Genomic DNA, 17,564 nt, shown 5'->3' with positions numbered 1-17,564 from the left:
GAAATCATTCATCTGACAATTCGACATAGTAAAGGTGACACATAGTAAGAGGGGAGACAAAAAAAACACTCACTGATTTACAGTGTACTCTCTCTGAAATATTAAACATGCCATTTCCAAGAAGCAAAAACTTCCAGTATTAGTGTAGTAATTTAGTATGGCTAATTCCAATAAAGGGAGGATATGTAGGTATAATGACCTGGGTAAGGTTTCCACTGCTATGCTGTGAGGTATTTTTATTTTAGTGGTTTTCTGCAAAAGCAGTGTGTTCTGCTGCGCTGGTAAGAGTATTTTGGCTTTGGCTAAAGATATGGAGCCCTGTTACCCAAATTAGGAATGTTGTGTCAGTCAATCAGGATTGTCTGGTTATGCGTTATAACTTTCTGCCCAGTGGGATGCTGGAGAAGATTCTAGAGAGCTGGGCAGGATGAGATTTCTGAAGGACAGTAGTCTGGTTTGGAGTTTTTTGGCGGGAGCTACAGAGCGGGGCACAAGGGAGGATGTCCACTGAATGCCATATGACAGAGAGACCCCATTGTAAGAATTGCTTTGTACAGAGGAATGGCTCCAAAGAGGAAGTGCCAATACTTCTGAATTGGTCAGTTCGTTCGAGATGGTCCTTGAGGGAAGTTGAAACTGTGACTGGTGTCTTTCACACAGAACGTGGGTTCAGCACGAGTAAAGCGATGCACCTGACACTTCAGAAATGAGCTCCAATGTTTATGTGCACATTGGACTTGCTTAACTGTAAAGGGCCCTTTTATTTTCTCTTTCTTTTCTTTTCCTGTTGAAAATTGGTAAATATACTCTTTTTATAATTTTCTGCTGGTGTGCAATATGTTGTTTCTTGGTGACCGATAAATGTGTGTGAGTAGTATTTACACAGCATTCGCTACAATTAATGTTCCTCAATTGGAACATCATAACTTCCCTGTTTGGTGGAGCCCCAAATCATACCAACCCTAGACATATATTGCTTATGGAAGGTGGTCTTCTCACCACTGAGTCTCATGAGTTAGTTAGCTAACGAGCCACGTTTGCATACAAGCCCTGGTGAGAGGGTTGCATATGTTTTTATGTTATCAATGTAGCCAACTTTCTTAATCCATTTTCCTTACGTGGGGAATTAGAACACTGTTTCCTCACCTGATCATCAGGTTCAGTTACCAGGTGGAATATCCCCATCATAAAGAGGGAAATCTTGGAAGCTTTTCTAAATCCAAGATGGCTAAATCAGCAGATTACTTAACAATAGTGTTTTGCAGAGACCATCTGAGTAGCTTTATGTACTAATCCATTGAAATTGGCGACTGTTACCACTCACCGTGAATGGTCAGCTTTAAAATATCGAAAATGAAGATGAGGGTTGGGGTGATACAGAAAACAAATCTATTTTCTATGTTGGTGTGTTCTTTGGCCTCCTATGAAGTAATAATATATCTTTTTTTATTTAGGATAACTATTACTGGCCTCCTGGAACCAATGCTTGCCTCCCTTGTGACTGCTACTCCGTTGGTTCACTGTCTCGCTCATGTGATATGGAGACAGGACAGTGCCAGTGTAAACCTGGTGTGATTGGACGACAGTGTGACCGCTGCGACAATCCTTTTGCAGAGGTTTTCACCAACGGTTGCGAAGGTGCGTTTATGGGTGTCTAGATGATGAAATTTGATTTTGAAATTAGTGGTGAATGTTGCATATGGAAACTTGCACTGACTTGCTGAGTTATAATCACGGGCTAAAAAATACGTATTTGGTGTAAGTCTGACCAGAAATCTCTCTCACTTTCTCAGCTTGCATGCTTAATCCCATATGAAAAAAAAGATGATACTTGCTATCAGTTTTATGGAACAGAAACAGATGAGTGTTTTCTTTTTAGAGGACCAAATTCAATATGAACCTGTCTGGATTTTGTAATCACCTGCAAACAATTACATCAGCTGTTTATTGTGATTGGAAAGCCACTTTGGTCCAACTCTCCATGCCAAAGCAAGGAGCATATTTTCTAAACCAGACAAAATGTAGTATCATTACTAAGTAGCACAGAGGCTGAGCCAGGTCATATAAGTGTGAAGATTTAATTTAACAGTGCTTCCTACATTACAGCATTGACAATCAATCCTCATGTCATTGCAGCACAGAAGAAGGCGATTATTTCCTATCATTCCCTGGCTTAGATCCTGTAATCCTGTAATTTTTCCCTCTTAAGTTTCTATTCAGCATCACTTTGAAAGCAGTTCTTGGATTTGTTTCACCAGTTTTTCAGCATTGACTAATGTCGTAGTCATAGAGTTGCTCCATAGAGAAACAGGCCCTTCAGCCTGTCTCATCTATGCCAACCATCATGCCTGTCTATGATAATCCCACTTGGCTGCATTCAATACCCCTTTATGCCCTACTCATTCAAGTGCCTTTAAATGTTTCTTTTCCTGGCTCTGTCACCTTGTTTGGAGCTCCCTCCAGATATCAACTACTTGCTGTGTGAAGAATTTATCACTCAATTTCCTTCTAAACCTCCCCTATTTCACCTTAAATCTATACCCTCTAGCTTTAAACATGAGAAACAGATACTGTCTATCTTATTATAATTTTATTACCTGTATTATATCACCCCTCAGCTTCCCTTACTATCCCAGATTATCTAATCTCTCCTAATAAACCAATCCCTCCAATCCAGGCAACATTCTTGTGAATCTCTTCTGCACCCTCTACAGTTTAATCCCACCCTTCCTGCACGTGATGAACAGAGTTTTGAAACAAAACTCCCAAGTGTGATTTGTACAAGTGCAACATAATGTCTCGGCTCTTGCAGTATACTCAATGCCTGGGCCAATGAAATCAAGGGAATCGGACACCACCTTCACCACTCTATCCACCCATCTCCCATTTTGAGGAAAGCATGTACAAAGTCAGGCCAGCTGGTGGTGTAGTGGCATCAGCACTGGACCTCAAAGCAGATGGTCCTGAGTTCAAACCTGGGCAGCAGCAGTATCTGCGCAGAAGAAAGGCCTGGCAATCTATTTCCGTAACTTTGCCATGAAAAGCCTATGGACCCGATGGTCCATGAGGTCACGAAGAGGCGGAGTCAACTTAACAACTGAACAACAACATGTACAAGGTCTCTCTGTTCAACAGCATTCCCCATCTCCCTATCATTCATAGTGTTTGTCCTGCCTTAGTTTAACTTCTCAAAATGCACCACGTGGCACTTATCTACATTAAATTCCATCTGCTGTTCCCTTCCCTACTTTTCCAGTTGATCTAGATCCTTTCATAACCTTAGGCAAATTTCTTCACTATCCACTATGCCATCAATTTCACTGTATAAACAGACTTTTATACTTGGCATTGCTGGTATCTTTGCCATCTACTTTAAATGTAAACAACACACATCAAAGTTGCTGGTGAACGCAGCAGGCCAGGCAGCATCTCTAGGAAGAGGTACAGTCGACGTTTCGGGCCGAGACCCTTCATCAGGACTAACTGAAGGAAGAGCTAGTAAGAGATTTGAAAGGGGGAGGGGGAGATCCAAAATGATAGGAGAAGACAGGAGGGGGAGGGAATGGAGCCAAGAGATAGCGAGTCTGAGTCAAAATGTGGTCGAAAAGTTGAAGAGCCGAAGAAATTACAGATGGGGAACAGTGAGAGATGGTTTCACTGAACTCCCGTCGAAGAGAAGATTTAAACTTCTTCAGTGTAGGCATCACCGGAAAATCACTGATGCAGTCCAACCTGGTAATGAACAACTTCTGGTACAAAGTACTGAAAAGGGAAAAAAAAAAACATTTCATACTGAATTTTCAAAGCATTGTCTTTTCAAATATGTTATGAGATAAAGCATATTCATGCAATTTAAGTGCACGTTTAACAGATATGCTCAACAATTTTCACTGAATATGCTTATTAGAACATTTTTGTGAAAACTGTATTGAAAAGCTTATGTGTGTTAAGAATGAACTCAAAATCTTGATCCATATTTGTTTGAAATGTGGAAGAGTCACAGTGTACTTTTCCCTGACTCTATGACTAACACAATAAGGCACATGCAAAGCAATTGAGCTTAGTTTAGATTGACGGAAAGATTAACATTGAAGTGGTGGGCAGAAGGACTCATTTCAGTGCATAACTCTATGACTAAAATACTGATTCAGGTTATACACATTTGTAGAGGGATAATTGATGTAATAGGGAAAAATGTATTGGTTTATCATGTTCTGAATATTTCATCTGTTTATTTGCCTTTCAGTGATTTATGACAGTTGCCCACGAGCCATGGAGTCTGGGATTTGGTGGCCCAGAACCAAGTTTGGTTTGCCTGCTGCTGTGCCTTGCCCCAAAGGATCAATGGGTAATGTTGTCATTACATTTTCATGTGTTTTCAAAGTAATTACTTGGTCATCACTGAGAATGATTTAATGTATTTCCACCGTTGACACAGTTTAATGATGTAGTCTAATATATCATGGGGTGACCAATGGTTTTCGTTTTTAAACTGAGATATTTTCTCAATCGACAAAGTATCTTTCCAGCAGAGAAAGATGCTTTCAGCCCATCGAGTCCTTAAAGAAGAAACACAGTGACTTGAAAATTCCATTGTGTGGCATATTTTTATTTGTTGTGCTAAGTGTGATTGGGTGCTTTGCATATCAACAGCGTATTTCCCAATATTAGTCAAAAAGATGTGCAGACATACTGAATCATTGAGTGACATCAGATGGTGTGCAGTGTTCATCGTGTTGTCCATTGTGCAGAATTATACCACTCAGACAGGCCCCTGAGCAACACAACCTTGCAACTAATCGTACAGAGAAGTGGCTTTGTCCCCTTTTTCACTAGGTGCTTACTAACAGTTTTGGTCATAGATCTGTTACTCCAGTCCCAAGGGTCTAATCGTGACTGAATTAGCATCGCACAAAGAAAAGCCATTCCCTTGTGTGCTTGGACAGAGTAGCACAGTGATGTGGCTGGTAGATCCACAAACTCACTGTGCCAAAGACCAAAGTAAAATGCTGACTTTAGACTTGTGGAGTTCAAATGTCCTCTCTGTGACCGCATGGGTTTCCTCCCACAACTCAAAGACGTGCAGTTTAGTAGAGTAATTGGTCCGTGAACTGCTCCAAGTATGTGGGCAAATAGTAGCATCAGTGGAGCTGGTGAGAATGTGGGGAGAATGAAAGTTTGGATTCATGTATGTGGTTCATTGTTGGCATGGACTTGAATGGGCTGAGGGGCTTGTTTCCTTGCTGAATCTCTCTATGATTCTAAACCTAGGGTCCAGGATCAGGGAGAAAGGGAGAGAGGGGTGGCTGCACTAGGGACAGACAGTGACTTGGAGGCAGGGAGCCAGTCCTGTATTGCGAGGGATTTCAGTTGGTGGTGAAGCATGAGAATGGGGAGTTATTGGCCTGAGGGTTGACACTGCAGAATGGTCAGTGAGTGAGTGTGGAGGTTGAGACATGTGTTTGAGCCCAGGAGAAGGAATCAGGTGATCAGTGCATGAGCAATGGATTGGGGTGGGTTCACATGATGAGGGTTTGGGAAGGGTGGAGGAGATACGAATGTTAAGGGTTTGACCAGGTGATTGAGATCTGAGGATAAAGCACGATGGCCAAAGCCCAGAGTTTGGGAGATTGGCAGAGGGGTAAAAAAGGCTGAGGGATTGGTAGGCTGGTGGGGTTTGGTGAGGAAATCTTAAGGATAAGATGTGGGAAGAAAGACTGATCTGCGCTAGTACGATTGGTAACAGGATGTGTTGGTCAAATTTCTGGAGTGCCAGTATTAGATCTAGACACCAGCAAAATCACATTTTGTGTTAAAAATATAGGATTTTATGTGTGTGTCACTGGATCAATTGTGACTGAATTTAGTAACAATCATATTTTAGATATATTGATAGTGTTTCTTTCTTTCACTAAAGTGAATATGGGAACTTCTCATGAAAGGTCATTGACCTGAAGTATGAACTCTGTTTCTCTTTCTGAAGATGCTGCCTGATTGACTGAGTATTCCTAGCATTTTCTGTTTTTATTTCATACTTCTAGCATCTGCAGTATTTTAGTTTCAGATTATAATCATAAATTTAAAATCATAAACACTAATAATTAAGTTTAATTTAATGGAAAAAGGCAGATGTCTACTTAATATTTTGAAGAGGTGAAATGTCACTGAAATAAAGCAGTTTTTCTAAGTTATGTGGTAGGACTACTTAGTGCAATAATTATGATGATAGCCATGTACCTCTGTGCCAAAGTTTGTTTTGGGCAGACACTGAGATCCTGCATCATTTTCTCCATAGGAACAGGAATACGACACTGCGATGAACACAGAGGCTGGCTCCCTCCTGATCTTTTCAACTGTACCACCAGCACCTTTGCAGAGCTGAAAACCTTTGTAAGTTTCATCTTAGAGAAATTGATTTGAAAGATTGGCAATGTCAAGAAACTGCAGTTTCGTTTTTCTTTTTAATGGACAATAATGTTTATGTTTACGCTTATGTGACATGTTCTGTGTAGTACTGCTCTGCAGAACTTTTTCCTTTTTGTGAAGCAAAGGATCAGCTTCTAAAATTAGAGCCGTATCACCTCAAGAAGTGTTAAGTAGCAGCCTTGTTCTAAACTCGCATTTTGTTCTCTGGACTTCAAAAATTGGCTGTATGCCTAAAGCCATTCGTAAACACAAAATAATCTGCAGATGCTGGGGTCAAAGGTTCCGGCCCGAAACGTCGACTCATCGTTTCCATGGATGCTGCCCGACCTGCTAAGTTCCTCCAGCGTGTTGTGAGTGTTGCCTGAAGCCATTGATGACCAGTGGATTTTCTCTGAAATCGGAGAATATTTCTCAGATTATAACTAATCTGGGCTACTTACACCTTCAGCACATTCAGTGTGTCTCTAATGTGACCCTGTGAAAAGGAGAGAAAAGGGAGAAAGATTTAAAAAGCTTCCCATGCACAGTGTGTTCAAAAGTATATTTTCATTCTTTCCATTAAATTTCATTCTAGTGCATGAAGTAATATTAAACTGCAGCAGTGTGTACTTGTGGTTTTCTTGTCCTTTCCTCCTTTTTTCCCCTTCCTTTTTTCAGTCAGTCAGAGATGAGGCTCCTATGACAATCTCTTTCAATAATGACAAGGAAGGTTTCACCTTGAAATTCTGCTTAGCTTAAATGAAGATGCTCTGTCCCTGACTGTTGGTCGCCGCAAAGAACCAGAACTGTAAGGATGGGTAGCAGTTTCTTCCCCCAGACTATTAGACTTCCTAACGCCGTGCTGCCACCCAGCACACATGTACACCCTGTCTAAATGCACTGTTGATACCCACTCACCCCCACCACACCCCAACTCACAGACGCACTCTCATCGTGCACCGGTCACTTTTCATCTTTTATTGCTGCTCTTTCACATATTTATACATCTGCTTGCTTTATTATAATAGTGCCGGTAACATTATACTGTCTTACATAAACATACTCCTTGCACTTTATGTCAACCTGTTAATCTTCAGGTCATACCACAGTGCTAATATTATTTTGTGACTGTATGTGCTGGTTGGCAACTATGTGGAGTGTGTTTTGCACCCTGACCACAGACCAAGTGTTTTGTTCAGCTGTATATATGTATATGGTTGAATGACCATAAACTTGAACTTGAAAATACTCGTGCCCAGAAATTAAATGATGCTTGTTGAGACATGTTCACAGTTGCTTTATGGTGGTCAATGAACAAGTTGTCGAAGAGCTTCCCTCTGGAACAACTAAAGGTATTGTGTGTCACTGACCAAGTCATGGGCATCAAAGCCCTTTCTTTGCATACTCCATAAACAAAATGTGGTTAGATTCCAGATTCCAGGTTATAGGACAGTAGAGAGGCTTGGGTGATGAGTGAGGGTAGAGGGGGAAGGAATGTTAAGGGGAGAAAAGATTGCATCTGAATGCTGAATTTTATAATGGGGTAAGAGTTGGTAATGAGATCAGGGTGAGTAGTATGGCATACTCCTCTGAGGAATTGTGGAGATGGAAGTTGCAGTTTCTTGAGGCAACCAGTGTGGTTGGTAGCTGGAGTGGGGGGAGGGAAGTGGAGAGCTGTAGATTACCAGGGGGTCAGCAGTCAGGGAAGTTGGCCAATTGGTTTGCAGTGTGGGGTCATTTGGAAAGGGCAGATCATTGGATAATGTGCAGGTGGGGCTCAACCCAACTTTGAGCTTTGAACGTAAGCTACCATTGAAATGGATAAGTAGCAGTTACCAAAACTTTAGAAGCACCCACCTGCTGTGAGTTTCCAGCACTGGATTGGCACTCACTCTTGTAGGTCCCATTTAAGTACAGGATGTGAAGGTCTGGTTGTGATGGCAATGGAGTTTGTAGAAGTAAGGATGCACATGTCGATAAGTGGTGAACATCATGGAGAGATATACAGTGGGATGGCAGTCAATATACATAGCCTTTCCTTGTGTCAGATTAGTGTTGGATCCCGAAGGGAAATTGCTGACTTTTATCCAGGTGATAATTACCTGATCTTTTTTCATTGTCTTATATTTTTCATTGAAATTGAACAACCTAACACACAAAAGATAGTTTCATGTGATGAAGGGTCTCAGCCCAAAATGTCAACTCTTTATTCTTTTCCTTAGATGCTGCCTGGCCTGCTGAGTTCCTCTAGCATTTTGTGTGTGTTGTTTTGGATTTCCAGCATCTGCAGATTTTCTCATGTTCATGTGATCCATTTTCTGGGCAATGCAATTGTGATCTTGCCAAATGGATTTCTCATGTTCTTGTGGATTGCTTTCTGTGCAGGCTGGAAAACTGAAAAAGAATGAAACGTTGCTGGATGTGGGGAAGTCCAAGGAAATTGCCCTGTTATTATGGAACGCTACTCAGCACACAACTGAATATTTTGGCAGTGATGTGAAGATAGCATATCATGTGACCTCAAAAATCTTGGAATTTGAGAACTCCCAGAGGGGATTTAACTTGGCTGCAACGCAGGATGTCCAGTTCACAGAGGTAAGAGCTCAGAACACCTTTCAAGACAACTGAACTACTCAATAATTTGTGTGCAGTCACTTCTCAATGTCAAGTTTTGACTTCGTCTTTGGTACAGAGACACCTGGCGGTCAAAATCCAGTCAAACCAAAGAACAGAAGATTTATGTAAATATATCAGATTTAGGAATTGGAAGACAGTTCAATGATTACAGAATCAGAATCAGGTTTAATATCGCTGGCATATGTTCTGGAATTTGTTGTTTTTCAGCAGCAGTACAGTACATTAAAAAAACCTAAATTAAATTAGTGCAAAAAGAGAGCCAAAATATTAGCAAGGGAAATCTGATGGTAGAAGCTGTTCCTAATACTTTGAGTGTCCTATACATCCTCCCCAATGGTAGTAATGAGAAGAGAGCGTGTCCTGGGTGATGGAAGTCCTTAATGACGGATGCCACCTTTTGAAGATGTCCCTGATGCTGGGAGGCTGGTGCCCATGGTGCTGGCTGAGTTTGCAAGCCTCTGCAACTGTTTCTGATCCTGTGCAGTAGAATGCTGTCCATGGTGCATCAGCAGACGCATCTCCTCAAACTCCTTATGAAATATAGCCACATATGTTCCTTCTCTGTAATTACGTCAATATATTGGGCCCAGGATAGATCTTCAGAGATACTGACACCCAGGAACTTGAAACTGCTCACCCTTTCCAATGCTGATCCCTCGATGAGGACCGATGTGTGTTCACACGCCTTCCCCATTCCCAAGTTCATAGTCATTTCCTTGGTCTTACTAACACTGAGTTCAAAGTTGTTGTTGTGGCATCCCTCCACCAACTGTTCTATCTCACTCCTGTACGCCTCATCATCGCCATCTGCCAACAACTGTTGTGTCATTAGAAAATTTGTAGATGTCGTTTGAGCTGTGCCTAGCTATGTAGTCGTGGGTGTTGAGTGACTTAAGCAGTGGACTAAGCAGGCATCCTTGAGGTGGGCCGGTGTTGATTGTCAACGTGGAGGAAATGTTATTTCCAAGCTGCACTGACTGCAATGTCTTGAGAAAATCAAAGATGCAGTTGCAGAGGGATGTACAGAGGCTCAGGATTTGATGCTTGTTGATTAAGACTGAGTGTATGATTGTTTTGAACGCTGAGATTCAATCAGTAAACAGCAGCTTGACGTAGGTAGAGACCTATAGTGATGGTAGACAAATTGTAGCGGGTCCAGGTCCTTGCTTAGGCAGGAGTTGGTTCTGGCCATAACTAACCTCTCAAAGCAGTTCATCACAGTGGATGTGAGTGTAACTGGGAGATATTTGAGGCAGTTTACCCTGCTCTTCTTTGGCACTGGATAATACATAGATTATTTGGGGGTTGACTCCTTCCCAATAGTTTGTTAGTACTTCTTCTTCCTGGCTTCTAACACTTGTTGAATGCTTAAGGCCACTTAAATGAAGACATCAGCCATTTGTTTAAGGACATTTATCAAAGGATTGATTGACAAGATGATCAGCTTGTCACTTGCAAGTTCCACCTTCAGTCAGGTATTTACCACTGATGGGATTGAAACTGTATATCTAAGTATTTTCTGAGCAAATATTTCAATTAGTTGATCCTGCTAATGAGTGGGATCAATACTAATGGAGAGTTGCTAATACAGTAAATCTTTCAATTTCAGAATTATCAGTTTTCATTTCTGCACTTCAAGACAATCTGTAAAGGGGACATTTCATTCGACAGATGTATTCTTTAGCAAATGTAATGCTGCACTAATTTAGATATATTAATATCTTGAGAAATGTTGTTAACATTTGCAGTGAAAAGTGAAATTTAGTTACGCAAACACGAGGAAATCTGCAGACGCTGGAAATCCAAGCAACACACACAAGCAATGCTGGTGAACGCAGTAGGCCAGGCAGCAACTATAGAAAGAGGTACAGTTAACATGTATCTCTTCCTATAGATGCTGCCTGGCCTGCTGCGTTCACCAGCATTTTTTGTGTGTGTTGAGTGAAATTTACTTTCCTGGCTGTTGGAGTTTTGCTGATCAGTAATGGAATTATTGCTTTAAAAATAAGTTGAGAAAGCAAAAATCTACAGTCCAAAGAAATCATTCAGCTGGACTTAAGTACTTCAATATTGAATTCTAACTGAATGGTTCAATACTGAATGTTAATATGTCTGGAACATTATTGTGTTGATCAATCATTGCACGCAATTCACTTTAAAGCATTTATAATAAGGTGACTTTCACAGGCTTTATATAATTCCCTGCCCTTAAGGGAAAACTTGTTTCTTGGCAGTAAGACTGACCTGCCGTGCTGGTATTGGTAAGTGTGACAGGAATCTCACTCTAGGGGTTATCTCAAGACTGTTAAATGTATGTTACAAATGGAGTTCCTCATATTTTCTGGCAAAGTTAAGAACAGGGGGAGGGGAGATGAGAGGAATTTCCAAATTGAAGTGTATTACTGTGTTGTATTGTGTCATATAAACAAAGTAAACTGCTTCAACACCAACTTATTTATAATATCCAGGGCCTTAGAAAAACTGTAGATCAATTCAAATTCGCTAAGGAGAAGAAGCCCTTTAGTATTAATGGGTAATTAATTAAATTCTGTGCTTACTATTAGCAATCAAGAAATTGATGCATAACTTTTGACAGGAACTTCATTCGATGGAAACAGCTAAAAATAGAAGGAGTTCTTTGGATGGGCTTGATTATTCCACCAATAATGCAATATATTGGCCATTGCTTTTACTTCTGTTTTCAGAACCTTATTAAGGTTGGAAGTGCAATACTTGATATAAGTAACAAAAAGCACTGGGATATGATCCAGCAGACAGATGGAGGGACGGCACTCCTGCTGAGGCACTACGAAGATTATGCAAGTGCACTGGCAAAAAATATGAGAAAAACCTACCTCAACCCTTTCACAATTGTCACCCCTAATATTGGTGAGTATTACAATAACCAGACGGTGGGCACCCTTCAGACTGTAATGCATATTGTTTTCTAGAGTATTCTGCTGGTTTTATAACTAATAGAAGTAATTTTGTCCAGTTATTTCAGTCGATCGCCTTCACAAAATTAATTTCTCTGGAGTGAAACTTCCACGGTATGACTTTATTCGAGGACAGAAGCCCAGAGACTTGGAAACTATTGCCATCCTTCCAGAATCAATCTTTACACCAGCAGATGTTAAAGGTGAGAATACCTTTTAAAGCAGATCTACACTTGCTGTGATGTCAAACGGCATGAAGCCACGTTTTGACCTAGGTTGAGCATATTGAGGATCACTGAATAGCAGAGGCATTGTACACTGAAGTGGGAGAGTTATGGGCCGTTTTGGTATTAGTTAATGGAGTTTAGTGTTATCTGGTACACTTCCGTGGTATTGAGTATGCCCATTACCTCTTTAGTAGGATAAACTTTGTCGTTTCTTTTAATGTTCACTTTTCTAACATTTTGCTTCTCAAACACTCATGAACTTGTGTATCACAACAAAGTACAAGTTGACTGGGCATCTTCATGATAACTTATCCCCATTTTTCTATCCCCTTGATCCTAAATTTCTTATCACTTCTCCAATCTACCATCAATGTCCTAGAACCTTTCAACCTAATGCTCCACTCCCATGTCCGATGATCATCTATCCAACTGACTACAGTTGCTTTTCCACCCTGGTCTCCTCGCCAGATCGTTCCTCCCCACTCATTCACCCAATCATGCACCCGTCATAATCCAATTAAAAACGAGCAAAAATGCAGATTCTGGAAATCTGAACTGTAAACGGGTTTTATAGCCTGGGGGAAAACACTCCCACAGGACAGCAAATACTTTTTCGGGTCTTAAATTCTGTATTAAATGTTGTATTGCAGAAAGAGGAAATAAAAAGGACAAAATAAGTTTTAAAAAACAGTTCCTGCTTTTACAATCGCAGATTAATTTTGAACCACAGACTTGTTACGTATGCAGTGTGAAAATAACTAAAACAAAATATACGAAACTAATATGGTAGCAGCAATTCTAAAAAAAACAATACAAACAATATTAGAATCCCACCAACCCTATACATTATACACAACATTGAAAATATTAATAAATACATCTCATCTTAAAAGAAATATACTCACATTTGGCACACACGTGCTTAACTTTCAAACACACATAGGCTAGACCTTGAAATGAGTTTTCCTTGCTTACGTTAGTAGGCCGATTAAGGAACTACGCAATCACGCTATGCCAGTGTCCACCAATTTTACTCGTGAAAATCTTTCCTCACTAAACCTGGGAAAAGCATTCGAACATCGTCCTTTAACATGACAACTCTTTGTTCTACTCCACCCATGAAAAATAACATCACAGTTTTTTTCTTAAAGGCACTGGCAGGTATTTTAGCATTACCAAGGTGAATACAAGAGTGCAATATATCAGTGCCATAAAGGTAAATGTAAATTTGTATATTCAAATGTAATTTCTTCAAGAAACTTAGTGGTCTTCCCTGTAATCATAATTTGATCAGCGTTTGCCTTCATGTTCATGTCCTGGCTGTTTTTTTATTGGTCTACAGCAGTTTTTCTGATTGGTTACACCAACCATAATGATTCTTTCACCATCCAATGTTGATGGTAACTTCTTACTACTGAAGCCAAGTATTTTCGTTCATGTTGTAAGTTGATAATCAAAAAGCAATAAGCCATGAAGCAAAATATTCATAAAACAAAATTTTATTTTAGAGTTTTCCACGATAGGCTCAAAAACATTAAAGCATAGATATATGGGAAGAGTAATTTGTGCCCTAGTCCTGGATATGACTCATGAACTGCAACCGGTGATGAGGCTCTGACTGGGAACTTTCAGAGCTTTGGAGAAAGTAGAGTTACCCCTTAGTCATTCATTGCTCCCAGGGCCACTCTGACCCGGAATGGTAGCACCTGCAAGGGTTCCTGCTCAGGATATGAGCGAAGGCCAACGGCAGATCCGGCAGGTTCAGTAACTGAACCTATGATGGAGAAGGCGGATGAGCTAGGACCTCAAATGTCAACGGCTATAGTACAGGCGGACGAACATTTGGGAAGAGAAATGGTGATTTCTTTAGTTCGCCCAATGGTAGGCAACAGCAAACCACCGTTGCGAGATACTAGGTTTCCTAGAATCTATTTGCTAAGAAAACTATGGCCAAACTCACAAAATATATCACACAACAACAACATCAAGAGGATCTTCAAGACAATTCTGAAGATGCTTCGCTCAGTAGGGTTGATTCTGGGCAGCAGGGGATCCCCGACCGTCATCAAGCTACTGCTTATAAAATTCAAATAACGCAAAAGAAAATTATTGCCACTTGGAATGTAAGAACCCTATATCAAGCAGGAAGATTGGACAATGTGATAAATGAAATGGAACGACTAAAGATTAACAGCATGGGAATTAGTGAAGATCGTTGGATAGGTGCTGGAACATGTCAGAATAGAAATAAATCAGTAATTTATGCTTGTGGAACATCCCATGCTAATGGAGTAGGAATTCTTATGGATGAAAACATGGCAAAAATTGTTTTAGGACATTGGGCAATATCAGAAAGAGTGCTGCTTGTTAGATTCAGAGGACAACCATTTGATTTAGCAATTATACAGGTATATGCACCAACAACAGATGGAACAAATGAGGATATAGATAAACTCTATGAAGAACTTGAACAAGCAAAGAATGGATGCAAATCTCAAGATATTGTTATTGTCATGGGAGATCTAAATGCTAAAGTAGGACAAGGTGCTGATGGAAATACCATAGGAAAATTTGGACTGGGGAAAGAAATGAAAGAGGTGAGAAATGGGTAGAATGGTGCAAGGTGAATAATCAGGTCACTATGAAGACCTACGTTAAAAACCATCCAAGACGCTTGTGGACCTGGAAAAGTCCAGGTGATAACACCAGAAATCAAATTGACTTTATTACTATAAACCAAAGATTTAGAAACTCAGTGACTCAATGCAAAACATATCCAGGTGCAGATTGTAATAGTGACCATAAGCCAGTAGTATGTCATGTAAAAGTAAAACTTAAAAAACTAAAGAAACAAAAACCTGAACAATCCCTTGACTACTTGCAATTAATTAAAGAAGAAAACTTAAGACAAAAATTTACAATTGAAGTAAGGAATAGATTTCAAAGTCTAGAAATAGAATCTGTTGAAGATGATAGCAATCATGTAGAAATGAAGTTTAGCTCTCCAAAGGATGCCTTGGTAGAATCAGAAAAAAGCATAAGGAATAAATAGATGAGAGATGAAATCAAAAATCTAACACAAGAAAGGAGACGGGAGAAAGCAAATCCTATAGAGTATAAGTCCTTAGATAAAAAAAGTTAAAAGCTTATGTCAAAAAGCCAAAGAAGAATGGTTAAACCAGGAATGTGAGCAAGTAGAAAGGATCCCTATTACTGATCCAAAAAGGTTACATCAAAAAATCAAGAAGATCACTGGTAAAAAGCTCCTCTGTTCTTCAGGTGGACGTTTGAATGGAAAGGACAGTACCATTATCATGGAAAAAGATGAGATTATGAACAGATGGACTGAGTATATTCAGGAATTGTTTGAAGGCGATTCAAGGTGAAAAATCAGAAATTAAGGAAAACATTGAAGGTCCAAGTATTTTAAAATCTGAAGTTCGTAATGCAATAAATAAGATGAAGAAAGGAGAGGCAGCAGGTCTTGATGAATTAGTAACAGAACAAATTATCGCCCTTGAAGATTATGGAATCGAAAAACTTACTGATTTAATCAATGACATTTATGAGACTGGAATAATGAAAAAATCAGAATTTATCACTCTTCCTAAGAAACCTGGAGCAATAGAATGTGAATAAGAGCATAAGTTTAATGAGTCATATCACCAAGATACTTATAAGAATTTTGATGACAAGAGCTAAAAGTAAGATACAAGCTGAAATAGGTAAAGAACAATGTGGTTTTGTGAAAGACAAAGGTACAAGAAACACAATATTCATGTTAAGGATACTATCAGAATGAGCTGTTCAAGTGCAAAAAGATTTGTTTGTTTTATCAACTACACAAAAGTATTTGATAAAGTGAAGCACAATAAGTTATTTGAAATATTACAGAAAACTCTAGATCTAGATTCGAAAGACCTCCGCCTAATCAGAAATCTGTACTGGGAACAAACTGCCGCTGTATAAATACATGGAGAAGTGAGTCAGTTTACAAAAATCAAGAGAGGTGTTAGACAAGGGTGTGTTTTCTCCCCTGATTTATTTAATGTGTACAGTGAAAAAATATTACAAAAAAAAGGAGATCTTGGGAATCAAAGTTGGTGGTGAAAACATCAATAATTTCAGATATGCGGATGACACTGTTAATTGCAAGTACGGAGGAAGAACTACAAAATTTAATTGATATAGCTGTTGAAGAAAGAGCAAAAATGGGTCTATCTATCAATTACAAAAAGACAGAATGTATGGTGATATCCAAAAAGAAGGAGAATCCTATCTGCAGGCTGAGAATAAACGGGGAAGACATAAAATGATTACAGAACTTTTGCTACTTAGGAATCTGGGTGACATCAGATGGCAGGTGCGACTTGGACATCAACAGAAGAATAGGGATGGCGAAAGACACCTTTACGAGAATGAAGAGTATACTGACCAATACTAAAGGAGGCATAACAACCCGCCTCAGAGTACTGAAATGTTACGTTTATCCAGTTATGTTATATGGATCAGAATGTTGGACAATATCTAGTAACATGAGGAAACGAATTGAAGCAGCAGAAATGTGGTTTTTGAGGAGGATGCAAAGAATATCATGGACGAAACAGGTATCTAATGAGGATGTCATGAACAGAGCAAGCACAAAAAAAGAAATAATGTATGAGATCATGAAAAGGCAATGTAACTTCACTGGACATATGATTAGGAAAGAGGAGTTAGAATGCATGGTAATTATGGGAAAGATTGAAGAGAAGAAAGCAAGAGGAAGACAAAGACAAATGATGATGGAGACAGCAGCCAGAGAACTGGAAATGAATACCAATGAATTGATCCATTTGACCCGAAACAGGAGTGTGTGGGCCATGGCAGTCAAAGCTCAAATTGGGTACAGCACCTGATGAAGATGATGAATTTGTGCCCATTGATTCATCTGTTACCAATCTGACATTACCCATATACCAATTCCTATATACGTGGAAATGTTTTAGTAAAGTAATTGTAGCTCAATGAAGAATAAAAGTTCAAAAGAATAACCCAAAGAAGAATTTTGTTCTAGTCAATTACAGATCTTCCCCATCTTTACAAATGCATGGCTTGTGTAGAGCCCTTACAAGAAACAAGTGACTGGGAGATTGGCGGTTTGGATTTGCCAGTCACTGCAGGGCCATAGACAATTTCTGCTGCCTAGGAACTCAGTTCACAGCTTCTTTCCGACTTGTGAACTACTTGGCTTGCGAACAGTTCGCAGGGAAGGAACTCTGCTGTAATCTGGGAACCTCCTGTAATGCTAAGCAAGTGAGTGAATATGGATAAATTTGAGTTGATGTAGCTTATTCTCAGACAGATTCTGTTCAATATA

General features: G+C 39.7%; 1 protein-coding gene across 5 annotated transcripts in view; it reads left to right on the top strand.

Moving 5' to 3' along the window:
• Nucleotides 1-17,564, top strand: part of celsr2 (cadherin, EGF LAG seven-pass G-type receptor 2) — a 363,567-nt gene that overhangs the window by 305,574 nt on the left and 40,429 nt on the right. For all 5 annotated transcript variants that reach the window (XM_072278658.1, XM_072278655.1, XM_072278659.1 and 2 more), the window contains 6 exons: nucleotides 1,455-1,638; nucleotides 4,247-4,348; nucleotides 6,296-6,390; nucleotides 8,791-9,000; nucleotides 11,748-11,931; nucleotides 12,038-12,181. In XM_072278658.1, coding sequence (XP_072134759.1) covers nucleotides 1,455-1,638; nucleotides 4,247-4,348; nucleotides 6,296-6,390; nucleotides 8,791-9,000; nucleotides 11,748-11,931; nucleotides 12,038-12,181 — 919 coding nt within the window. The remainder of the gene's footprint in view (nucleotides 1-1,454; nucleotides 1,639-4,246; nucleotides 4,349-6,295; nucleotides 6,391-8,790; nucleotides 9,001-11,747; nucleotides 11,932-12,037; nucleotides 12,182-17,564) is intronic.

The sequence above is a fragment of the Mobula birostris genome, chromosome 14, assembly GCF_030028105.1.
Source record: "Mobula birostris isolate sMobBir1 chromosome 14, sMobBir1.hap1, whole genome shotgun sequence".
Lineage (NCBI taxonomy): Eukaryota > Metazoa > Chordata > Chondrichthyes > Myliobatiformes > Myliobatidae > Mobula > Mobula birostris.
This window is presented reverse-complemented; position numbering and strand designations above follow the sequence as displayed.